The sequence below is a fragment of the Cyprinus carpio genome, chromosome A9 (assembly GCF_018340385.1).
Source record: "Cyprinus carpio isolate SPL01 chromosome A9, ASM1834038v1, whole genome shotgun sequence".
Lineage (NCBI taxonomy): Eukaryota > Metazoa > Chordata > Actinopteri > Cypriniformes > Cyprinidae > Cyprinus > Cyprinus carpio.
Window position 1 is genome coordinate 17,033,231 of NC_056580.1, and position 25,235 is coordinate 17,058,465.

General features: G+C 36.3%; 1 protein-coding gene across 2 annotated transcripts in view; it reads right to left on the reverse strand.

The window, feature by feature from the left end:
- LOC109100661 (interleukin 1 receptor accessory protein-like 1a) overlaps positions 1 to 25,235 on the reverse strand; it is a 71,016-nt gene that overhangs the window by 1,101 nt on the left and 44,680 nt on the right. Inside the window, exons 6-12 of one of the 2 annotated variants that reach the window (XM_042763814.1) lie at positions 17,016 to 17,090; positions 5,604 to 5,736; positions 4,527 to 4,672; positions 1,979 to 2,125; positions 1,219 to 1,389; positions 514 to 558; positions 1 to 304 (exon numbers count right to left, since the gene is read on the reverse strand). The exon at positions 1 to 304 is cut by the window's left edge and continues 1,101 nt beyond it. In XM_042763814.1, the coding sequence (XP_042619748.1) occupies positions 1 to 304; positions 514 to 558; positions 1,219 to 1,389; positions 1,979 to 2,125; positions 4,527 to 4,672; positions 5,604 to 5,736; positions 17,016 to 17,090 (1,021 nt within the window). The remainder of the gene's footprint in view (positions 305 to 513; positions 559 to 1,218; positions 1,390 to 1,978; positions 2,126 to 4,526; positions 4,673 to 5,603; positions 5,737 to 17,015; positions 17,091 to 25,235) is intronic. The other variant, XM_042763815.1, reaches the window with a different exon arrangement.

Sequence of the window (25,235 nt, forward strand, 5' to 3'; positions counted from 1 at the left end):
ATGGTGTAGCGGAGCTGCTTCCAGAAGCGCGAGCCGGGCTTGTTGCTCTGCGGGCCGTTCCAGTGCACCACGCTCAGGCATTTAATGGATTGTTTTAACTCCTCCACGTCCTGGTAGTTAATGACTCCTCGCAGATCAGCACACTCGATTAAGATCACTTTAATGTCCCCTGAAACCAGAGAGTTACGTAGACGGGATTCCAGCTCAAATATACTCCACCCGCGACGAAGCACGTAGCTCGGAGTCAGCACGATGATCAGGCGTTTACTCATGTCTACGCAGCGGGACACGTCCTCTATGTACGCTACAGGAAATAAACACCACAGACAAAGAAAGAAACTGTAATCCCAAAATAACAGGTCGTATGAGGACTGAAAATAATGCACAGTTGAAGACAAACACACATTTAAGACAGAACAACCACAGTCATTCATGAAGAACAATCTGCATGCACAATGTATGCGTATTGTGCACACAGTACACGTGTGTTTTTGCATTTAAACAAAGCTGTACCTCTAAGAAGATGTGTGTCATCCTGGTAATGTTGACTGCTCATACCTGGACATAAACATTCAGCTTTCAGACACAGCACACTTACGAGGCAAAAACACCTGACATATGATGCAAACATACACACTGTGTCACAAAGCCACGAACTGGCTCTGACGGCTTGCAATAAAACAAAAAGAAATTATTATTGTACTTGCCCACATTTTGGAATATTGTTGATAAAAATTATTGTTTTGTTCTATAGAAAGTTTGTAAAATAACTAAATAGTTATTTTCTTTTTTTCTCCAAGCTGTTTTCTAGTCAACATAAGGCTTTCTGGTCATATTAATGCTGATGAGGAAGTTTAATTAGATTTAATTACAAATGATTAAATTACTTTGCAGTATTAGGAAACAAGATAAATTCAGTGCTGCTATCATGTTTATGAGCTGAAAATATCACACTTCATTATGAAAGATCGAGAAGTTTTCATTAGTTCTGTACAATTAGTGCTGTTTGTCAAATCTCTGTCTGTGCATCTTTCTTTTGTGATGGTTGTGGGTTTCTGAATACACTCCTAAAACTCCACAATAATTAATTTCTCTGACTATTCATGACATTTCTGTGAACGTCATGTGCTAATGAAAATGTTTTAAACATTTAAGACAACATTTACAAACACACTAACAAAGACAAACATTCACACAAAACACACATTCTGCACATACTGCTGGTAGGAATGAGATCTCGGTCAGGGATGAAGAGTTTGTATCCATAATGTTTCTCCAGGACATCAGGGAGAATCTCCAGAGCAAAGCGCTCCTCTTCCTGTAATTCCTGACCCCACTGATCCAGCTCAACCTTACTGTAGGACAGGTACGCATCGTACTCTTTATTTTCTAAAGGAGAAAAGAAAAAAGAAATAAAGAAAAAAAAGAAATAAAGAACAGGCAAATCAAGGAATAAATGAAATGGAATGCAAAAGAACAAACAAAAGAATGGAAAATGAATAAAAAAATAAATGAATGAAAAAAAATAATAAACAAATTAATTAATGTGCAAGAACAAAAGGAACAACAATGAAACAAATGAAGAAATGAATGGAGGAAACAATGAAATAATGAAAAAACAAAAGAGAAGAAAACAACAAACAAATGAAAAAGTATAAAGAAAAACCAAACCATCAAAAAAATAAATAAAAATAAAATAAAAATAAAGAAAAACAAGAAAAAAGCAACAAATAAACAAAATAATGTATGAATGAAAAAGAACAAAAATGAACATGAAAAAGAACAAGAACAAATAAAAGAAATAAAGAAAGAAAGAAACCATTTAACAATATATTTTAGAAATAATACAATACTTCTGATGAAATAAAAGAGTTGTAACTCTAATAATTACATATAATGTAACAATTAGAAACAAATAAGTAATTTCTGCAGTGTTGTGCTCAGTAACTCCTGTAGGGGGAGTGCGTGTGGCCTTTACCTCCGTCTGTATCCTCCCCTCCAAAATGATGCCTGTAGCAGAGAAGCAGCTCGATCCTGTAGCACTTATACACAGATAATAACAAAGCCAATAGCAGAAGAATTGCACCCAGTCCACCAGCCAACTCCACGGTGTACATCAGCTCCACTGAGAGAGATAAACCACATGAGACAAAATGAAAAGAAGAGAGAGAAAACATATTACAAATATAATACTCCCGTAATAACATAGCATAGCATACATACTCGTGTGAGGGAAGAACTATAATCCCATGAAGCATTGCTAATGACATCAAATCAATTAAAAAAGAGAAATATACATATAAAGCAGTAATTTTGACTCTATACATCATTTACAGTGCTTCATGGGAATGGGAGTTCTATTGGCACAATTTGCTTGTCGAGATTCTACTGGTGGAGATTTCACTTCAGAATCATGGGTAATGTACTAGGAATTACACTATTTAACATGGTTATTTAAAAAATAAGTTGAACTATACTATTAATCAACAACCTTGAAGCCTAGGTCTGTCTTTAAAGGTTTATAAGTTATCATTCAAAACCAATTCCCTCATGGAGAAAACAAATGGAATTTTTACTTCCAGCACCTAACAACTGCATTCTACTACAGAAACATTGTAAGCCCAGAATACTATTTCATTAGTTTGTAACCATGGCAATTTTAGCTGGAAGATTGAATTCTTATCAGATTTTAATTTAAGACTCAAGAAATTTTAGTTACATGTGGTCTCCGATCCCTAGCATAGGATGCTAGGTGTGCTGGCATCTAGCTAAACCGGCAAGACTTCCTTTGTCAATTAGCTTCACTAGCAAATCTACCAGCCAGATCAGCACCAAACCAGCCTGGACCAGCGTGGAAATTCATGCTGCGCTAAGGACATACACAAGGGGTGAGAAATGCAAAATGACTTCAGAATGATTAAGTGCTAATGATGCTCATATTGTTCAAAGCTCCTCTGCGCTACAGCTAATGGAGGAAAATATGCAAGATACACTTCAGAGAAGCTGAAAGATCGTGAAAGCATGTGTGTTTGTGTGCTCTGCAATGAACTGAAGGAGAGGGAGAGGGTGCATATATGAGAGATTTGGTTTGTGTGTGTGTTTGTGAGTGTGTGGCTTTGAGATTATCTGCAGAAATATATGTGTATGGCTAAGACGAGTTGAAAGAGAGAGAGAGAGAGAGAGAGAGAGAGAGAGAGATGTATGTTTATTCATTTGTGTGTGTGTGAGAACAGTTGAATGTGGTTTGAGTTGGGCTGAGAGGGAGAGAATGTGTCTGAACTGCTGAAGCTGTCTCCTCCTCTGAACTGCCATTAAAAGAGAAGATAGGATGCCTTCAAAGCAGCTCTCTCTAAAAGAGAGTGAATTTTAGATACTGATGCATTTCCCAAAAGGAGAGAAAGAAAGAGACAGAGAAGAGGAGGGAGACATAGGAACATGCTGTGTTGTTTATGTAAAGAACCCCTACAGCACATTAAAGGGATAGTTTACCCAAAATATGAAAATTCTGTCATGATTTACTCCCCCATCATGTTGTTCCAAACCTGTATGACTTAGTTTTTTTATTTTTTATTTTATTTTATTTTTTAAATTTGTGGGACAAAAAAAAGAGCAGCTTTGAAGAACATCCGAGCTGCTCTTTTTCAAACAGCAAAAGTATATACAGTATGTGACTAGGGGCTGTCAAAATATTAAGCATCACAAATCAATGTGACACCGAAGACTGGAGTAATGACAGCTGAAAATTCAGCTTTGTCAGGAAATAAATTACATTCTAAAATATATTAAAATAGAAAACAATCACACCACTCCAGGGGGCGAGGTGAATAAAGGCCTCCTGTAGTGAATCCATGTGTTTTTGTAAGAAGAACATCCATATTTCAAACGTAATAAATACTTTTCTATCACTTGTGTTATCTGTCATACGTGGAAGCCGTTCCGGCAGATGACACAGAACGTATGCACAGCGCATGTGCCTCTGATGTATGCTAGTCTCGTGAGTTTGTTTATAGGAGCAAAGGAAGCAAAGTTTCCTTACTTTAACAAAGTAAAACCAGTCTCCTCTTGGTTTATATCGAAATCCTCAGACATTTTTATTTGCAAAACCTCAGTTTGTACTTCTAATTCATGACCGGCGTTTTGTTTAGTTCTTTCTCCGCATTCATCCCTAATCACGCAGCGCTGACGTCCTATGTCATCCGCCGGAATGGCTTCTATGTATGACAGATAACGGAAGTGAGAAAAAAGTGTTTATTACGCTTGAGATATGGATATTTTTACAAAAACGAATGGATTAACTACAGGAGGCCTTTATTCACCTCACCCCCGAGGCCTCGAGGGTGAGTAAAACACAAGCTAATTTTAATTTGTGGGTGAACTAACCCTTTCTTCAAAACATTTTTCATGAACTAAAGTCATACAAACAAATGACAGAATTTAAATTTTTGTGTGAACTGTTCCTTTAAATGAGAAGCAGCTGGTATGACTCAGTCGGCTGAGTTCATATGTGTTACGGCTGAATGTGTTACCTCGTTTCCCAATCTGTACATTGGCTTGTCTTCTCCCGTTGCCATTTTCCGCATAACAGGAATAATTACCCAGATCTACCTCCTCCAGTGAATCTATGGTCAGAGTAATGGACACTTCCTGCTCACCCAGGTGTTCTCTAATGGTCCTGGTGGAGAGAACAAAACAATGAGCCATTGTTCACCGAAGGCTGTGGAATAAAAGTTTTTTTTTAATTAGCCCCTTTTGTTAGAGGATTTAGGGGATAAATTTTAGACTGAGCAGCTTGTAGAGGTTAGAAATCTTGGGAGGAAGGGTTTCGGGTTTGGTCGGCATTCAACAAATGGGGCTCTCATTTAATTATAACAACACATTCACTCTCTTGTTTGTCCTGGCTGAATCATTTGAAACTGAAATTACATTTAAAAGATGCTGACAATGCTGCTCCTTAACTGCATGTAAATGCAAATACATTTGGAACATTTTGCTGTGTTATTAGGATGTATTCAGCTCCTGCTCAGATCCAGCTCTCTTTCAGATGGGAATTAATAATAGTGTGTCATCACAGCGACCACCCCTGCTAGATATAAATAGGCTCATATACAAGCTTGTGATATCAGTAATTGAAAATGTACTGTCAACATCTCAGTGAACATTTAAAGTGTGCTTTACTGTGCACTATCTATTGTACTATATGCGATTTCACAGTGGAAGCTAGTTTTAAAAGCAACTGTTTCTTGTACACCATTACAACAACACTGTGGTGGTACATTGATAGTAATACCATCAAACTTTTATATATTATCATAGTACTGAATGATAACCTCATTCATTTACTATGGTGTTTACATTGAACTCAGATATATGTAATATGTAAAAATAAGTAAATAAGTAAATAAATAAATCCATCTGTCCATCCATTTATCCATGGTGGTCTAAGCTATTATTTTAAACCTGATGTGTAATTCGCATGTGATTCTAATTTTGCATATGTTTTTCAGCATGATATCCTTAATTCAGAACATTTTTAAAGATTTTTTTGCTTGTTTTGAGTTCATGTTACACAACATGTTTACTCTCGCCTCCATTGTGTTCCTTACTTGATTTCACTCTCTCGAATGCGACTCTGGTCCATATCCTCAATGAACTTCTCTCCTTTCATCCAGTAAACAAGCGGATTGATGTCCCCACTGTACCCGAAGAAGGCTCTGCATGTCAGGTTCAGCATGCTTCCTGCAGGGGAAAGGGGGTTTGTGATTACACATTGATACCAAACTTCCTTCTGTTTTGATCCAATAGTTCCTCTGCCCAGAGTTTGTTACCCTCTGTAAGAATACTGTGTTCATGAAGCCAGAGATACCTTCCCAGCACTGGCCACTGGGGGTTTCGCTGTAATCAATGGCAGCTGACAAGCTTACAATGGTGTCTTGTAGGTTAATGAGACTGGCCAGTGTGCATGAAAAGCAGAATCATATTCAGGGAGCATTTTCTTGACAATACAGTATAGCTGAAGACTATTTCCTCCTGAGAGAAAATAAAATGCAGTTTGTTCTCAGTTCTTTGAATTGTATTTCTTTCAGATTTCTCTAAACACCCTTAAAGCATTAAAATCAGTTAGAGCTATTCTGCTAAAAGCAAGGGTCTTCAAGAGGGGGAAGAACCCTAAGAGCATGCCAATTATTGTTTGATCGAACACAGATTTTTGTGAAAAAGTGAACAAAATATGCATTCAACTATATTGTTATAAGCCAGTAATAAAATGCTACACTCACTTAAATACAATATGTAACAGTAGGCTCCTGCTCTCTCTGTATCCACCAAGTATGGAAGCCTGTTCCTAAAATTGCAGTTCTGATGAAAAAGTTCGAATTGCAAGGCAAACTTGGAATTGCGAGAAAGAAAGTCAGAACTGTGAGCTATTAATTCAGAATCAGAAAAGTCAGAATTCTGAGTTTCTTGCAAGAATCTGTGTAAGCTTGTATCCTCCATGGGATAAAAAAATAAATGTAATTGCAACTTTTTATCTCACAGTTAATATTTTTATATCTCACAGTTCTGACTTTTCTTCTCAGAACTGTGAGTTTATATATCCCAACTGTGAGTTCCTTACGAGAAACTTGGTCTAAAAAAAGTTGAAGAGCCCTGTTTTAAAGTATTTATATGGTGTACAAATGATTGATGTACACCATTTCCTCCAGATAGCATATAAAATGTAGCTATTCCCCTTTACTTTGAATTGAATTTCTTCAAGATTACTTTTAAACTCTCAAAGCATCAAGATCTGTGAGATCTATATTTCTAAAGCAAGGGTCTTCAACGGGGGGTCTGCAGACCCTAAGGGACTTGGTAATTATTGTTTGATCTCAAGCTAATTTTTTGTGAAAAAAACAACAACAATAAATTGCACTAAAAATACAAATGCAGAACTGAGAACTACAATCCCTAACAACAGTGTGTGTATTTCAGTGTATGAACATGTTTATCCTCAGTGGTTTGAAGTGCTGCTTCTTTTCTTTCTTTAGTTGCGGTTGAGGTGGTATTTCTGCCTTAATGTTGTGATGTTTGTCAGTTGTTTGACATTAATTAGGCATGTCTTTAGACTACCAACGAATAAGGCCCAGCACCAGGGAAGATCTTGCTCCGGGCCCCCAAACAAACCAGAAATAGCATCTGTTTCTCACCAGGATGTGAAGTACATGCGGAGCATCTGATTAAAGAGATACTGAGACCATGAGTCTGTAAAACAGCACCATACATGCATACTGTAAATGACATCAAGTCACAGAAATGTAACTGATACTGGGTTTGATGTATTGTTGACATAATAATAAACACAAATTACATTTATGGAATTTTAATGTTCAGACATTCACAGTTTGAGACCTTTAAACCAATTACATTTACATTTTATCGTTTAGCAGATGCTTTTATCCAAAGCGACTTTCAAATAAGGCAAAACAGAAGCTATTTATTATACAGGAGCCAGCGACATTAGCAGCGCCATAATACTGAATTTCAAGAGTAAACAAAAGCTAGAGCAGAAGTGTGACTGCAGAAGTAAAAAAAAAAAAAGAATTTGAATTTGAATTTGATTAGGATGTCAGTGAAACAAGACTGAGAGGGGTGAAATGTGGGCCGTCACCGGCCGGTTAAAGACCAAATACACTGATGTTCTCAATTTGTGCCAGGTTTAACTGAGCTTTTGAAGGCTGGCTAATACAGCATTGCAGTAGTCCAGTCTTAAGATGACCTGTATGTGACCATTTGCACACAAACACAGAAAACCAACAAACAACCATTTAGAACATTTTAGCAACTACACAGCCTAGCAAAACCAACATACTGTTATTGTTAGTCTTTTTTTTAACAACTCAAATCAGTATCTGCCTGATCTGTTCTAACTGATTAAAGTTTTTTTTATAGAAGTCACTGAAAAATGCCATATACTTCCATTGAAATTTTCTGAATTCTAAATCCTTAATGCAGTATAAATGCCTAACATTGTATAAACTTAAAATGTCACGATCTTCCAAAGTTTGTCTTGACAAACGTTCCTTTTCTAGATATTACAGTGTCTACAAGGTAGTAACGATATTCTTTTGAAATTCCTCTAACACTGAATTTGTTGTTGTTGATGTTCTTCTTTTGTTCATAAAATTTTGCAATCATTTTAGCCCAGACTGTTATATACATAGTTACTTTATGTACACTACACACACACACACACATATGAATCTTATACTCAAAATACAGTAAAAGCAGTAAAATTATGAAAGATTTTCATAATTTAAAATTACTTTTCCATTTGAATATATACTAAAATGCATTCTTGTGGAGGCAAAGTTGATTTTTTAGCAGCCATTACTTTAGTGTCATATGATCCTTCAGAAATCATTCTGATATGCTGATTTGATGCTCAAGAAACATTTCTTATTCAGTATCTTATATCAATGCTGAAAAAGTTGTGCTGCTTAATATTTTTGTGGAAACTATGATACATGTTTTTCAGGATTCTTTGATGAACAGAAAGTAAAAAAAAAAAAGAAAAAAAGATAACATTTATTTGAAATAGTAATCTTTTGTAACAAACAGATGCTTTCCTGTTATATTTGTGTATATGATTCCAGCCTTAGGTCTCCTATCTATGCTGTTTACTTTTTAAGAAATCTAAGAGATTGACTTACATTCATAGAATGTATTTAAAATGCAACTGTGTCATTGTCATCATAACATTCTGAACATTACTTTTTCTTACATCTATTTGCATACAGAATTCAGACTGGTCACTCCTGTCTTGCCTACATAATCACAGCAGTGTTGTATTGCATGTTTATTTTTATGCAAAGCTGGCAGAAAATCAGATGTGTGCTAATTACCATGATGACATCAAGCAGCTCTGATGCGGTATTTCTTATCACAAAACCAATTCAAGCTTAAAACTCAAACACTATTCATTTTGCTACCTTGAAAGCACTGCCATTTCCTTTAGAACATGCAAATCTAGTTGTTTTCTCCTCTGTTATCATCACAATCTCGCCTGCCTCCTAATCAGAGGATAACGCACTACAGATATGGATTCATTTAGCAATTTCAATACATCATTTAGGAAGCAACCAGAAAAAAGCAAATGTTTAATAAGGTCTGCCACCAGAGAGAGCTCTAAGCTCTATCCTGTGCCATTTTGCTGTTTTGACTGTGTTTTTCAATGTGTTTGAATGAAAGACAAGTGTACTGAGCTGTTTGCTTGTGGTGATTCGCTCCATTCACCAACAGAGCCGAAACACTGACCAAGCATTCCTGTAAAAACACACACACAAACATGCAGGTCTGAAGACATAACACAGCCATAAATGAACAAATAGAGACCTACATTAACATTATGAGCTTCACTCAGAATTCACTTCACTTAAAGAAAGAATATCCCAGTGCCACTGCTTTATGCACGTATTTCTTTGTATCCATCTTTTTTCTCCCCTCCTCCAATTCTTCACCTGATTTGTTCCTCAGCAGTGCAACCCAACGGGGACGTGTAAGACTTTAATTATCTATATAGAATAGGGCTTTGTGAACAGGTACTCCTCCGCAGATCCTTTCATACTCCCTGTCCTCCCCTCATCCTTTCTTTCTGATGTCCTAATAGAGACCCTGCCTCAGTACCTCTCTCACCGATGTTACAGCGTGTGTGTCTGACACTGAAAGAGTGTGCAAATGAGAGAGAAAAGACAATTAGTACAGTTTAATCCATTTTTTAGAGCGCTGAGCACATTTGAATTGTAAAGGGAGATTCGTGAACAAAGAGAAAGTTTTCTATTATAAAACAGACTCACACACATACAATTTCAGAGTGAACTATTCTAGAGATATTAAAACGGTCTCTAAATACAAAAGCGCACACACACATACACATACTGACACATATGTGTCCCCTCCCCCTCACAAAGGCGGCATTTCTCCAGAGGATCTGTTTCAATCTTCAAAATAAATCCAAATCCAGATATATCAGCACGTCAGCAGGCCCTTACGTATTCAACCCACTGCATCTATTCTTCTCTCTCAGTGCAGCTTTCTTCCGCTGACAGCGGGATCAAACTCCGTCAGACCCCTGGGATATCATGTGTGAAACTCGTACGGATCACATGACTTCCTGTTGGTATGTGACTATAGTACAAGGCTGATTAACTGTGGTGGGCGGTTTTGGAGATTAAATTACATTAGGATTGGGTTAAGAGTGAATGGGGTGTCAATATGATTTTAGTTTAATTTGAGTGTCAGTGCAGTTTTCCTGTCTGGCTGCTTAGCAAAAGTATCTTTGTATTCTGTATCGAATGGCAAGCAATATATAAAATTCATAAATTATACATATGTATACAGTTCAAAAGTTTGGTTAATATTTTTTCATGTTTTTGAAAGAAGTCTCACCAAGTGCTCACCAAGGATTCTTTTATTTTGATCAAAAATACAGTAAAACAGATATATTTTGAAATAGTATTACATTTTAAAATAACTCTCTTCTGTTTTAATATGTTTTATAAAGTAATTTATTCCTCTAAAGACAAAGCTGAATTCTTAGCAGTTGGCTCTTAGAAGCTGGATCATATATATATATATATGATCTATATGTTAAAAAGATATACGGGTTTGGAATGACATGAGGGTGAATAGTTGACTATTCCTTTAAAGGTATATGTTTTCTTTTCATGTTTGAATTTAATAGGACTCACACTCTCTTCAGTTTCCTTCAGCTTCTAAGAGCCATCAAATCCCCAAAGGAAAGATAATACACTCTGGATACTTGACAAACTGCCAGGGTGGCCACAAATGAGGTGTTTTTGGGCTGCAAATCTGATTTGATCTGATTATTTGTCGAGCTCAAGCTAGGAAAAGACATAAAAATGGCAGATTGTTCAAGTATGTGTAACTCCCAACAGTTTGTAGATGATTGACTGTAAAATGCTCTGTGTTTGACACGTGTGAGTGTGTGTTTAATACTCCTCTTTTCTGAATGTAGGTGAGTATGAGTCTGTTAACAGACTGACAGGTGGTTTGTGTATGGTTTAAGCTATGCCTGAAACTAAACCTCAGCAGAAGGAAGGTGTTGTGGAATGTCAGATGAAAGGATTTCGTCTTATTAAAGTGAAGGACAGAAAGGACAAAGATCAAACAATTTAGAGAGATGCAGTTGTGGGATACACAGTCAAAGGTCAAGCATCAAAGAGCGGTACAAAGACTGTTTCAAGTAGAGAGTGAAATGACACTTTATTTGTTGTGTCTCTCTGCAAGAACAGGTGATTAGAAGTGCCATTTATCTCCACATCTACATAAAAGACTTTTGACTACATACATAAAATCTGTGTCCATTTTTTCTGTTATTCTGGCCAAGAACAGCCAACTTAGACAGAAAGATATTGTCTCGATGACATATGCAACCAACCAGCATTTATTTTGTTTGACTGAAGGAATCTGAAACGGGATATTACTCAAAAAACAAAGTGAAATATGCAAGATCCAATGCTTTTGTATTGTAACTACACCTGTCCCTGGTCCCAATACGCTTTAACTGCATAGAAAAATGCAGCTCACACATTCTGCTAAGTCTCTCTAATCATACGGGTTGGGAACGCCATGTGGGTGAGTAAATGATCACAGAAATTTGGGTGAACTTTCCTTTTAAAGGGCATGCCAAAAATTGCCAGCACATGAAAGGTCGTGGCAGCTCTAACAAGGTCATATGCATGATTAGAAACCGTGGCCCAAAATGTGTGACAAAGGACTCTGGATGGATTGGAGTGAACACTTCAGAATAGAGATAAAGCGACCTCTCCGTCTAGTCATTCCTCTTTTACACTTTCTCTCTTTCTCAAATTAAGATGAAAATGTATGTGCTATAAAATACGAAGCGGATAACAAGGTTGCTGATCACTGGCTGTTACGATCCCTCAGTTGTCTACTGCACATTACATACCAATGTTTATTAAACAAAGATTAGATTTGAATTAACAAGAAATGGGATAAAAATAATCATTTAATTCATCATTTAATCCACGGCTGAAGCCAGATGGGCTTGTAAACCACAAATATCTGGTTCCAGGCTATTTAGCCCAGCATCCTAAAAGCAGAAACACAGCTTTTGCACAAATCCACCGCTTTTGTACTGTTCCTTTAAGGATATCAGTGTCCAAATCTTACCCAATAATAAATTGAGATGTTTATTTAGAGAAATGCCCTCATCTCCCAATGGTTGCTTAGCAACAACTGTATTATTTTGGGCAAGGGTGATTAATATTAAGAAGTGTTCTCTGAATACCTCTGCACAAATCCTCCCCACTTCTGCGTTAACATACGTGTGTGTTTCTGTGTGTGCGTTTTGTGCCATCTGTGAGGAAGCAAAGCAAAGTCACACAGTGAATACATTTCAATTAAGTTAGATTATATTTAGTTAACCCGCATGTTCATTTGAGATTGACTTTACTTTTTTGTTGTTTTTATGACTCAGAAGCCCCATTGACTCACATAAATTAAAAATAATAATAGTAGTTATAAAAATAACAAATGAATAAGCTCATCTGAGCTAATCACAATTCAGTCCAGGAGGCTTTTTCCCTCTGTTTTGCCACACTTTTCAAATAATCTAACTAGCATCCATTTCAATTACTTCACTTCTGTTCACAATCAGAATTATATAGCTATATAAATAAACTTGACCTGTTCAGTGTCGATTGGACTCTGCCAAAAAAAATAAAAAAAATAAAACATTTCTGAATGATATGTTAAGTGTAGTTTGGACAAACAACTGACAGGACTGTACACCAAAAAATTAGCATGTGAAATTTCATTGCATTTATGAATGCATTGTATCTGGGTTCTCTGAGACTACAAACAAAAGTAATGAAGCAATTTTTCATCAAAGGACGGTTGATGCATGTTATCAAGCTGAAATTTTGTTTCTAATCAGATCTCAAAAGATTAGCACAAGCAATGGAGTTTCAACCAGATATTTCAATGTTTATTGGTATATTTTCGAGCCCTTGGGGGCTCTAAGAGCCCATGAACATGAAGGTTAAGATGAATTCTCATCAGTCCAATTCAATATATATAATACAGATAGATAGTCAAGTCTTGCCTGCATTGTTCCTTTCTATCTGTTCATCTTGGCTGGCAACTGCGTAAAGACACAGGAAGAAAGATCACCTTTTTTTTCCCGTCTTTCCATGTTGAATGTGAGTCAGCCCAGTCTCTTTCTATCTCATTTTATTTCCACTTTCTTTGTTTGTCTGCGATATTTGAGTTGTGTTCATTTGTGTGTGCACACACAGGAGTGTGTGAGTACCCCTGTTGTCATTAATAATGTTTGGATGTGATGGGTTCACACACACAGCACACTCTATCTGTCTCTCTCTATCTGTCACTCATCATCTCATCATCCCATCCTCTCACATCATCATCTGTTCCGCATCTATGGCAGGGAGTATGAAAAATGATTTCGATAGCTCATCTCTCATAATAAGCATGTTTATAGCAAAGTAATGGCCATATACATCATACATATTACAGTACTACACAGTAGCATCAACAAATGCTGGAAATAACTAGTATTAGACCAGCAGTATCCTCTTACCTGCTATATACTTGTAAAACTGCATGTGTTTAAGTTTGCATGTGTGTGTATGTGTCTGTGCGTGTCCAATAAGATTTCTGTAGGAAGTGCTCAGCGAGGAGCGACTCCCTCCTGAAACGTTCTAAAAGCATTAAATATTCTTCCACCAGCTCAGAATTCTGTCTCAATCTCTCAGAACCTCCTTTCATGTTCGTTAATGCTCTTCTTTCCTTCAGAGTCACTCTCATTTCCACTGAATTTCTTTATGTCACCTGCAACCCACACCTGTCTACCACACATTTGATCCAGTATATCTAAAATTAAAATGATTATTTTATTATTTATTCCATTTTTTATTTGAATTATCTTTAATTTATAATTTTTAATGTTTTGTACATTTAATGTTATAGCTTAATGAGCTCTGTCAAATTTATTGATACTTTATTTACTCTGTATTTAATTTTTAGATTTAATTCATTAATTATATTAAATATTTTAATTTGTTAAAAGTGAAATCAGTAATTTTTTTCTACAAAAGTAGAAATTTGATAGCAGTGAACTAAAAAATATTTATTTTTCTTGGAACGGGTCACTTTAAGGCACATATTATGTTGAGATCACATGATCAGCAGGAACATACTTGTTTTATCCCAATTATCATATACTTTCACTCATAGAACAAGAACAATAGACTAATAACAATTGACTGAAAACTGAATGCCTGAATAATGCTACTCCTTGCCACCAGGTGTCATTACAAGTCTAAGACGGCATAAAAATTTACTGAGAAAATATTGAAAATTACTTCTTCACTACAATTGTAACTTTATTTAAATTAAAATACTATTTAGATTCTCATGATTCTGCAAAGGATTAAGAAATACAAAATTATAGTTTTTAAATTGAACTGAAACTAAATTGAGAACACAACACAACAAAGTTTGAATATTTTTGGTTTTTATAATTTTCTCTGCTGGGTTGTATTATATTAAATCAGCTAAGCAGCCCACAACGCACCGGCTAAACCTATAAATTACTCATCATGCGGTCAGTGTGTCTCCAGTCGATGAGTGGTGTCCTGCTCTCTCTCTGCTCATTCTGAAGGCAGAACATGGTCAGAGCCGCCACAATATGCTCCAATCTGCTCCTGTTCCCAACATGCCTGGATCCAGAGTCTCCGCCAAACAAACAGACGCGGATCCATCCACCACAGACGCACACACACACACACACACACGGTTCAGTTCAATGCACATGCTAGACCGGCACACATGCGCGAACAAGCACATCTCTGTCCGTTACATATATTAAAGCGGACGGTATGCGTGTGTTCACATGCACAAGGAGCTCGGATCAACACACACGCACAGTGAAATCCAAAAGAAGGCCCACTTAATGTTTCGGCACCATATGGAGCGGCTATTGTGGGGAGACAACAGCAGATAATTAGCATAGAGGATTTGCATTTATGAGAACGACTTCCATTCAGAGCGTTAACAACATAGCATCATAATGCTGACTATAGCAGCTATCTGTCTAGCAGGGGAACTCCTTACTCACTCCCAACACACACACATACACATACTGCTGTCACTGAGTTAGCGCATAACTGCATGGCATGAGTTTAAACATTCTCGATGAGTCTCTTTTAGTAACAGTTTGACGTCTTTTCAAAACAAAACATTTCACACTTTTTTGAAACTTGTTTTGCTTGTGTTTTTGTGAGTAAATCCATTACAATGACTCTCTTCTTACACAATTTCTTGCACAAACACAATTCAAATACATAAACCACACTGACTGTGTTTAGAATAGAATACTACCATACTGCTTTCTCTGCACTGCATTCTGCCTATTACAGCATTTCAAAAAGACAGCACACAGAGTTTCACCATAATGTGAGGAAAATTCATGGATTAAAAGTGAATTGTGCCCATTTTTGCATGCTCTTTCTGCTATTGCCGATTCAGTAACAAAAATGAAGTGCATTGTTGTGGAGGGTGCAGCAGTGTTGGGGATTTTTTGGCAGGGATTGTAGAGCAATTGGCTCTTTAAAATGCCAAAAGTGCATTCCGCTGCACCAAACACCTGGATATATGCCCAATAATAATGCTTTTCTACCTAATTTCATCATTATTTGATGAATTAATTGCTGCCATGATCAATAAAAAATGTTCACAAATATCTCTTTAAAGAAAAACATATCATTAAAGTAGTATTCAATTTACTGCCAGCTTTCCATAAGCATTATGCCAAACAAAACATTATTGTCAGTACTATTTGATGCAAACTTTAATTGCATCAAATAGAACTGACATTTCTATGCATCATACATGGTGCCATTCAAAAATTTAAGGTGAGTACAATTTTTTATTTTTATTTTTTTGTCAAAGAAATGAATACTTGATGCAATCAATGATGCATTAAACTGCTAAAAATTACAGCAAAGACTTTTACATTGTTACAGAAGATTTCTATTTTAAATAAACGCTGGTCTTTTGAACTTTCTTTTTATCAAAGAATTCTGAAAACAACACCACCAACAACAACAACAACAACAACAACAACAAAACCCCATAAAAAACAGTTTCCAAAAAAAATATCAAGCAGCAAAGCTGTTTTCAACATTGACAATAATAATACCTCCAGATCAGTATATTTAAATACTGCTGGTTGCTGAAAATTCATCTTTGTCATGACAGGAATTAATTACTTTTTAAAATATATTAAAATAGAAAACACATATTTTACATTGCAATAGTATTTCACCATATTTCAGTTGTTATTGTATTTTATGATCATTATTGTACATTATAATCAATTATATGCCTTGGCTAGCATAAGAGACTTTCAAAAACAAAACAAAAAATCACTGACCCCAAACTTTTAAATGTATAGCACCTGGCAGAAGCACCATTCAACACTAGTGAAAATTAATAATTGTGCTCCCTCAAGAAGGCATTGGCACTTAGAAGTGAGTGATATGGCAAAAAAATGCAGGATTTCATTAAGAAAGACTTTGGATAAAATGGTGCAACTGTTTGAATGTTTAATTCAGTGAGCATTCTTTCTATTTCCATTCTTAATCCATGTTCGTGCAAATGTTTTGGCAGACCCTTCAAAAAATGAGTCAACCAGACAAATCGTGAAAAACCCTGACTGATATCGCCTCCAGGTCTTTTGTCACCCTGGAAATAGAAGGTCAAGTCGAGGGTAGTGCATCATGGGTAACAATATTGCATGCACTATGCTCTGGCTCTATACTGCACATTTTAACAAATAGCAGGTCATCCGGGTAATCCATGCACTCAGAGCATTTTCATACTGTGCACAGCATATTACATATTACGTTCTTTCAAAAATAGTACATGGCATTGTACCACCAACACACACATACACAAGCAGAGGCTGTTCTTACCGAGCTGCACGTCCATGGTGAGAAGCTTGTTTTCAGAGGGATACAGAATCCTGGGGGGCTCTTCAGTCAGAGGAGCTGAAACACACACACAGAGCGTTATTATTACTAAGTGACATCAAGCACCTCTGATGAAGCACACACTGTCTCCCTCTCTCTGCCCACACATTCGTGATTGGATGAGTAAACTCCAGCATCTCGCCATCAACATCTCAGCAAGAATTGTCTTGGTCTCCCCAGTGCTCTCGTTTCTGTTCTTCTTGACTTTTGTACCCCTATCCATCAATCCTCCCCACATCCCTCTCTCTCCAGATCTTCCTCTCCCCATGTGGGCATGATGCTCCAAATTCCAGCTCATTTCCTTCGAGTCAGAGGTGTGTACGTGTCTCTCTCTCTCTGGTGATTATGCTGACTGTGTTTGTTCAGTTGGCTTTTCTCAAGCACAGGATTGCTGTAGGTAATACTACACGCACCATATCACTGTGGCTGCATACGTGTGCATTTGCATTCAGCTTCATGTAACTCTTAAAACTCGAGGATGTATTTGTTTGTGTTTGTCGTGGTTCTAGATTGGTTCTGGGTTGCAACTGTGTGTGTGTGTGTGTGACTTGGGGGTGCACTTAATAGACAGCAAGCTGGTGGAAGTTTAAGCCGCGCGATCGCTCATCCAAAATCCAATTTTCACTCGGCTGAGGAAAGCGCACTGGCCCCTCCCGACGGATTATTCCGGGTGACTGACGGATAGCAAACAGCAAATTAATGAATTATGCTTCCGGAATATACACATCTCGCTGCTGACCCATGCTGCACATTTCCCTGTTAAAGTTGTAAGGGGAATGGACATATTAGTTCAGTGGAAGTGGACAATATGACTAAAATCGTAAGTCACTGTGTAAGAAAACCAATATCATGGTAATGGTATATATCACAATGTAGCTGTATGATGGAAATTCAACAATAAATAACATTAGTCATGTTGTAGTCCTTGGTTTTGGAGAGGCATATTAATAATTTTTATACTTATTGTAATGGAATACCCTATAAGTTGTTTTTATCATCTGAAACGTGCTGCAATTTATATTCTACAGTGACTTATATAAAGCAATTAACATCAAGCATGCAAAACATGCACAAAATGCACACATTTACATTCGTGCTGAATGAAAGAGGTACCTGAGCATTTTTAATGGTGCATTTTTGGTGCATATGCCGGCCCAGTAGTTCCAGTTTCATTTTAGATACATTTGTTGTGGGCTTAACGTCCATAAGAAATGCAGTTTATAATGAATGCCACTATCATTTTTTTTTATACTTATATTTTTCATTCCTTTTCTGAAAACCATTACATCTGAAGGATTTTGGGGAATTAAAATGTTTATAGTGTAAACATTTAATTTGCTGGTATTTTACATTATTTCTGAATGTAACAATAAAATGTGACTTATCTGTATGTTTTTTTTTTCTCTCAAAAAAAACCCATGTGCGACCTGTTTTCTGGAAAATATGGTAGTTCAACGAAAAATGTATTATTTACCCATTATCATGTTGTTCTAAACCTGTATGACTTTCTTCAGTGGAACAAAAAACTCTATTCCACTATATTCTATTATTTTTTTTTTTCAAACTGAAGCTATCAAGCTTCAGGAAGGCCACCAAAGCACCAAGACATGTTCTGTTTTTTTGAAGTCATATGATAGCTTTGTTTAAGACTGAAATTTAAGTTCAGTTGGAGCTTTTGTAATGAATCAGCTGATCCAGTTCACAAAACTGATTCGTTCGCATACTGGACTGATATGATTCTTGAAACTATAGCCCTATTTGAATAGTAATTGTTTCTCATTAGGATGAATGTATAAATAAATTTGCATGGCTCCTTGGTAATAAAACTCATGCATTCAGAAGATGATTTATTGATGGTGGAGGAGTGAGTTTTGTGATTCTACATTCACAGAAATGCACTTCTTATGTGGTCAGTCATATGTTAAACATTCATTTAAATATCCTATTTAACATGAGGAAAATTGACACACTATGGTTTAAACACAACCCCTTTACTGTACTTTTGTTTTCTTGCAACCTTCAGTCTCCATTCATTGTTATTTAATGGTAAATGCAGCCAGCACAGCCTTCAGAATAATCCTTTTGTGTCATGGAAGAAAGAAAGTCATACAGGTTTGAAACAACATGGGGGTGAGCAAATAATGAAAAATTATTTGCAAATTTAGGGTGAACTATTCCTTTAAAAGATTTCTTTTAAGAATATGAGGGTCTTTAATGAGCCTGTCAAGACTGTAACTATCATAACATGCTTTAAACGCAGCTTGAGGACGCGTGGAGATTGAGAGGATGAGAAAAAAGAGAAAAAGCCAGAGAGATAGAGAGAGAGAGAGGATGAGTCACCATACAAATTGCTTGCTGTCTGGTAGAACAATTACACAGCTAATCTAAGCAATAAGCAATGTAGTTTCACCACGACTCGAACCCACAACCATGACAAACACCCTCAATATAAAGATGCTACCATCTCTATGTCTAAAAGTAAAGAGAGAAAGAGAGAGACAGAGAAGAGAATTCACTAAGATTGAATTGCACCCACTGACAGCACCATTTGTTTGCGAACACTGTCTGCATTGTTTAAGCGCCCAATTCACTAGCGTCCACAAAATCGTTGCTGAATTTAGATAGAAATTAGGTGTTTGTGCTAAAAAGAATCAAAACGATTCGTTAGACGCTGTTTTTTTTTTCCGTTGAAATACTGGATGCAAAAAACGGCATGACTGTTTTGTGAATTTGTCCCTGAGAGAGAGGAATACAGAGGGAGATGAAAAGAGAGAGATAGAGTGTTAATGTGGGTTGGCTCAGAAGCAAGGGATGAGTGTGTTGGAAGGATGGCGTGATACAGAAGAGGAGAGAAATAAAAACACTCAGGCCAGCGCGGTGGGGAGACTGGTTACACTCAGCAGGGAAGAAGCTACAACCCAGAAAAAACTACAAGAATCAGTCCGCTTTTAAATTCCTCCATGCTCTGTGTGTGTTATCATCCTCTCTGACACACACTCACACACATGCGTAGAGTAGTTTCTGTGTGTGAGATGAGTTCACGGAGTTTAAGACTGATATATTGACAGACTGCGAGTAGGAGAGGTGTGATAGCACAGGCTCCCTCTGAGGTTCACAACTCTTTTTCTCTAACTAACACACACACATACACACACACACACACACACACACACACACACACACACACACACACACACACACACACACACATACATATACACATGGCCACAAACACACGTAAGCACATATTCAAACACAAGTTTCATAAATGTCTTTGGCCCAAAAAAATAACTGGGCATGCTTAAAATTGTATACTATGCATTAGATAACTGTACACATTTCCAAGTTGGAAGTCTGAATTCGAGTGGTGTTCTGTTGCACTTTTCCAGGCAGGATGTTAGACATTCTGTTTTTCTGATTTGAATGGGACACAGCACCTGGACATGGGAGGCACCTGTGTGAAATTGAGGGGAACTGACTCTACTTCCACTAAAACGATCTTGGAATCACTTGGTTAAAAGTAATAGGAAAAAATATGTTGTAATTGCTCATTCAATCACATTCAGAAATTGTTTAGTGTGTATTACTATTTAAGGTGTATTAAGTGTCCAGATAGATTTGGCAACCACTGTATTTATTTGAATTTGTTAATATATTTATTTTTTTTAACAAAAAGGCTTTGCATTGCTTCAGAAATATGACTATACTGTGTTTAATTTTAATTTGTTAATTGTTGTTTGGCTACTTTTATTAACAGTCATACCGTCACATTCATAGATGATCATTTCAAGTCATTTCAAGTTACTTTGATTTGAACCTGACAGAAAGTTATGTCATCTGAGTTAGAGTTATTCACTTTGTTATTAGTCTGTCCATCCTTTTCCTCCAGTTTGCCCCATTCATGCGGATGTGTGGAACACTGCGATACGACCCATATTTCAGCCAAGATTCCCAAATAATTGTTTTGTGCTATGTATTTTCATTTTCAAAAGTTGTCTCAGATGTAGGACTCATAGTTCATATTGCATATCTCTTTGTAGCCAGTATGCAGTGTGCAGTGCAGGGTAAATAATACACATGGCCCTCTGACTACTGTAACACTATTTTTCCATTACAGATAAACCCAAAACAAGGGAACGGCTAATCAAAATCATGTACCTTAAATGGCTTGAGAACCTTATACACAGATGTAAAACACACCTCGCGGCCTAACTTAGCAGTAGCTTAAACTACAAGATAAACCCTGTGTGATCTTTAGCCTGCAAAAGTGTCCTAGCATTAGCCAGGGAGCACGGTTCGCTGGTGAAACTAGGGCAGATTTGATACTTGGGAGGACACGAGAATGTATTCATTGCGATCATTGCAGCACACTGCGCTGGATACGATTCACTTTTGTAGAGCATTCAGAATATCTGACTCTATTTTTAGTGATGACAGAGATTTTCATGCTGTGCATTATTCCTGTTCAGATGTCCTTGAGAAATAAACTGTGAGATAAAAGGAAGCTCTGAGGGAAGGAACTACTGGAGTGGAATGTAAAAAAGGTGGAATGTGTGTTAATGCCGTGTGTGTGCAGGACCGGAGCTAATGGGGTGAAAGGTGGGAATGATTCTAGGGAACTAAAAGTCCAGAGGGGCCAAAAACAAATTGAGGATTGATGAAGCATCTGGTATAATTATTTAAATATATTTTACATCCCAATACGGCAAAAAAAAATAAAAATAAAAAATACAAATCAAGCTTTAATTAATTTTACTCAATCATTCAAGTTATTTAATATGTGGTCGCCAAAACCTAAATGAGATATATTACATTTTGTAGTATATATTACTAATATAGTAACAATTGATGTGAAATGCATTATAAAAAATACATCAAAATACGTAATAAAATAATTAATGCACAAATTGTGTATTGCAATCCATGGTCCCTTCCACCTGAATGACAAATTTTGTAATATATTTTATTATTATTAATATAATACAAATTGATGTAGAATTCTGTATAATTAAATTGTATTTTACATCTACATGTGTCACAATAATGAAAACACAAATCAGTTTCCTCTACCTAAATTAAAAAATATAACGTCTCATAATATATATTCATATTATTATAACAACTGATCCAGTATAATTAATTGAATGTATTATAAATGTATTATAAATACGTCATAAAACAATTAATACACAATTCATGCATTTCAATCCACGGTCCCTTCCACCTAAATGAATAATATTCAATGTAGTAATTTATTTTAATATTATTAATATACTATAAACTGATGCAGGGTCCTTTATAATTATTAATTAAATGTATTTTACATACAATGTGCCAAAATAATGAAACCTTAAAAATTGGTGCCCTGAATCTAAATAAAAAATATTACATTTTATATTATATATTAATATTATTATTATAGTAATTGGTTTAAAATCCATTATAATTAATTCTATGTATCAAAAATATGTTTCAAAATATGTCATAAAATAATTAGTCTACAAATTGTGCATTTCAATCCGTGGTCATGCCACCTAAATTGAAAAATATATTTAAAATTATATTTATATTTGTATAAGAAAATAAACTGGATTCGGGTCACCTGCTGGCTATGCCCTACGTCAGCAAAATGTCCCCAACATGACAGAAAATAAACATGTGTGTGTGTGTGATTGGGTGACTAAGAGAGCGTTAAGTTGTTGCACTCTCACTTAACGGCATCTGTAATTAATCCTTAATTAAATATGATTACATAACTCTACTGATTACAGGCACATGTGCACACACACACCGACACTCACACACACAAAACACACACACTCATCTTGTTCTCATTAGACTTGACAGATGCAAGGTGTTGGGAACATGTGTAAAGAACGTGCTATGGCAGCCCCAGTGCACTATAGGGGATTTTAAGAGAACGGGGTCTCCAATCAACATGGAGATAAATGTATAAACAAACAAAACGCACTCTTACCCGTGTATCATCTTGTAACCACTTAATACCTACCCTGCCACTCAGCAATGCTTCCCTAGCGGACTACAGTACTCACAAACCCTTCTGTTGTCTATGGGTGACTGGATCGAATCTGGGTGACTGTGCTCATCTGACCGTTTCCATGGAGATTCAGTGGGAAGGGCACAGGTTGGTACAGGTGGGAGATGTAAAGAAAGGTTGGCACTGTCCCTGAATCACTCCACCGAAAGTCCCTCCCGGGCACACACGCTTACACTGCTCCAAACCTGCCGTTGGCATGGACACCACGCAAGTGTCCATGGAAACCACATTGTCTGTACTAAAATAGCAATAGGAAATGCAAGCTACTTTTGGAAACTGTTACTTCAACCAGATTGCACTAACACACACAGCTCTGCATCCGGAAGCTGGACGCCTCTTCTAAAATTCTTTAGCAGAAAAAAAACTGATAAATGGGAGATTATAGGGGTCTTTTTCCTCAGAAGCAGGTTAACTTAATTAAAAGTCTCAATTTTTCTGTCTGTTTTAACCATACTGCTGTCTAGAACAAATCAAAATATTAAAGATTTGTGGTTTCATTTTTTATAGGGAAAATTACTGTAGTATTTCTATTTTATTGAGACATGAAACCAATAAAAGAGCATTTTACATAGCCTGTGGTTACCAAGGCATGCTCAAAGTAAAGGCCTGAAGTAAAATAAAATAATAATGAATAACCAGAATAATGAATAATTCAATTATGTGGTGGTTTTGATAAACTGAAGGGTGCAAGAAAATGTGTTAGAAAGTGCCAGAAACTCTAAATTCTTCTTTAACAGAAACTGTTATATAATAATATTACATATTTATGTAATATGTAATATAAAGACATTATATTACATTATATTATATTATATTATATTATACAAAAGTGTAGTGTGTTAAACAGTAAAATGAATAAATGTTCCCTCACGAGCCGCTGATTTCAGGGACACTTTCCCAATATAATTTGATAGCCTTATATAATGAATATAATGAAATAATATAAAAAATGATTATTTGTCCCATTAAGTGTTCCTTATTGGAAAAAAAAACAAAAACAAAAAAACAAAAACAAAACAACAACAACAACAAAAAAAACCTCTGATGCTTTATTCATTACTGAACACCTCAACCATTTCTAATGATTTTATGTTCTCTGTTGCCATTTATCTAAAAAAAAAAACAAAACATATTCAGCTACATTTTTTATGTGCCCTTGTAATACCATATGTTTTTTTCTTCGACTACAGGCAAAGCATGATGAATCACTGGGTGAGAGAGAGGGCAGCAGACTGGCCAGGTCAATGTACAGGACATCAGACTCTACAAGAGCATGACGCTCCTGTGTCCTGTAGATATATAACAGGACACGGCACTGTACTGAAAGGCAACTTATTCTCTGTTAAATATATATATATATATATATATATATATATATATATATATATATATATATATATATATATATATATATATATATATCTGTCCTCATTTGTAAGTCGCTTTGGATAAAAGCATCTACTAAATGACTAAATGTGAATGTACTCTTTTTAATATATTTATCTGTCCCATTACTAATAATAATCTGCTTCTGTGACTGATATTTAGAGTTTACACCCAACTACACACAAACACGCTCACCCAGGAAGTAATTTCTGTTTGTGCGTGCGGGAGTGTGCAATGCGCATGATTAACTGTTCAAACACACATTTTTGGCCCTCTGCCTCGAGAGAGGATGTACAATAGCACCGATTCACACCATCGGCTGTGTATTTTTGTAGGTCAGTTTCACGCTTCAAATTTTCAGACATGCACGCAAACAAAAAGGCACAAAAAAACCCACCGCTCCAATCTTTGTTGTCGAAAATCATGTCCGCAGTAATAGACTGTCTGTAAGCACTCAAAAACAAGAAAATGATTACGTGTTCTTCCACTAACTTCCTCCCTCAGGCGCACAGGCAGCTCCACCAGAAAAAAAAAAACCGCTGCAGAGATGTACCACAGAGGCAAGTTTCTGTAGCAATTAAAGAGATGTACTGCTGTAACCAGCCCAAAACAAATTGAGCTATAGTGCTATGATTCTGCTGTAACTGCTATACGACTCCTAACATCAAAACTCTGCCTCCGTGATGAGGGTTAAATCGAGCTATGGACTAAATTTGACT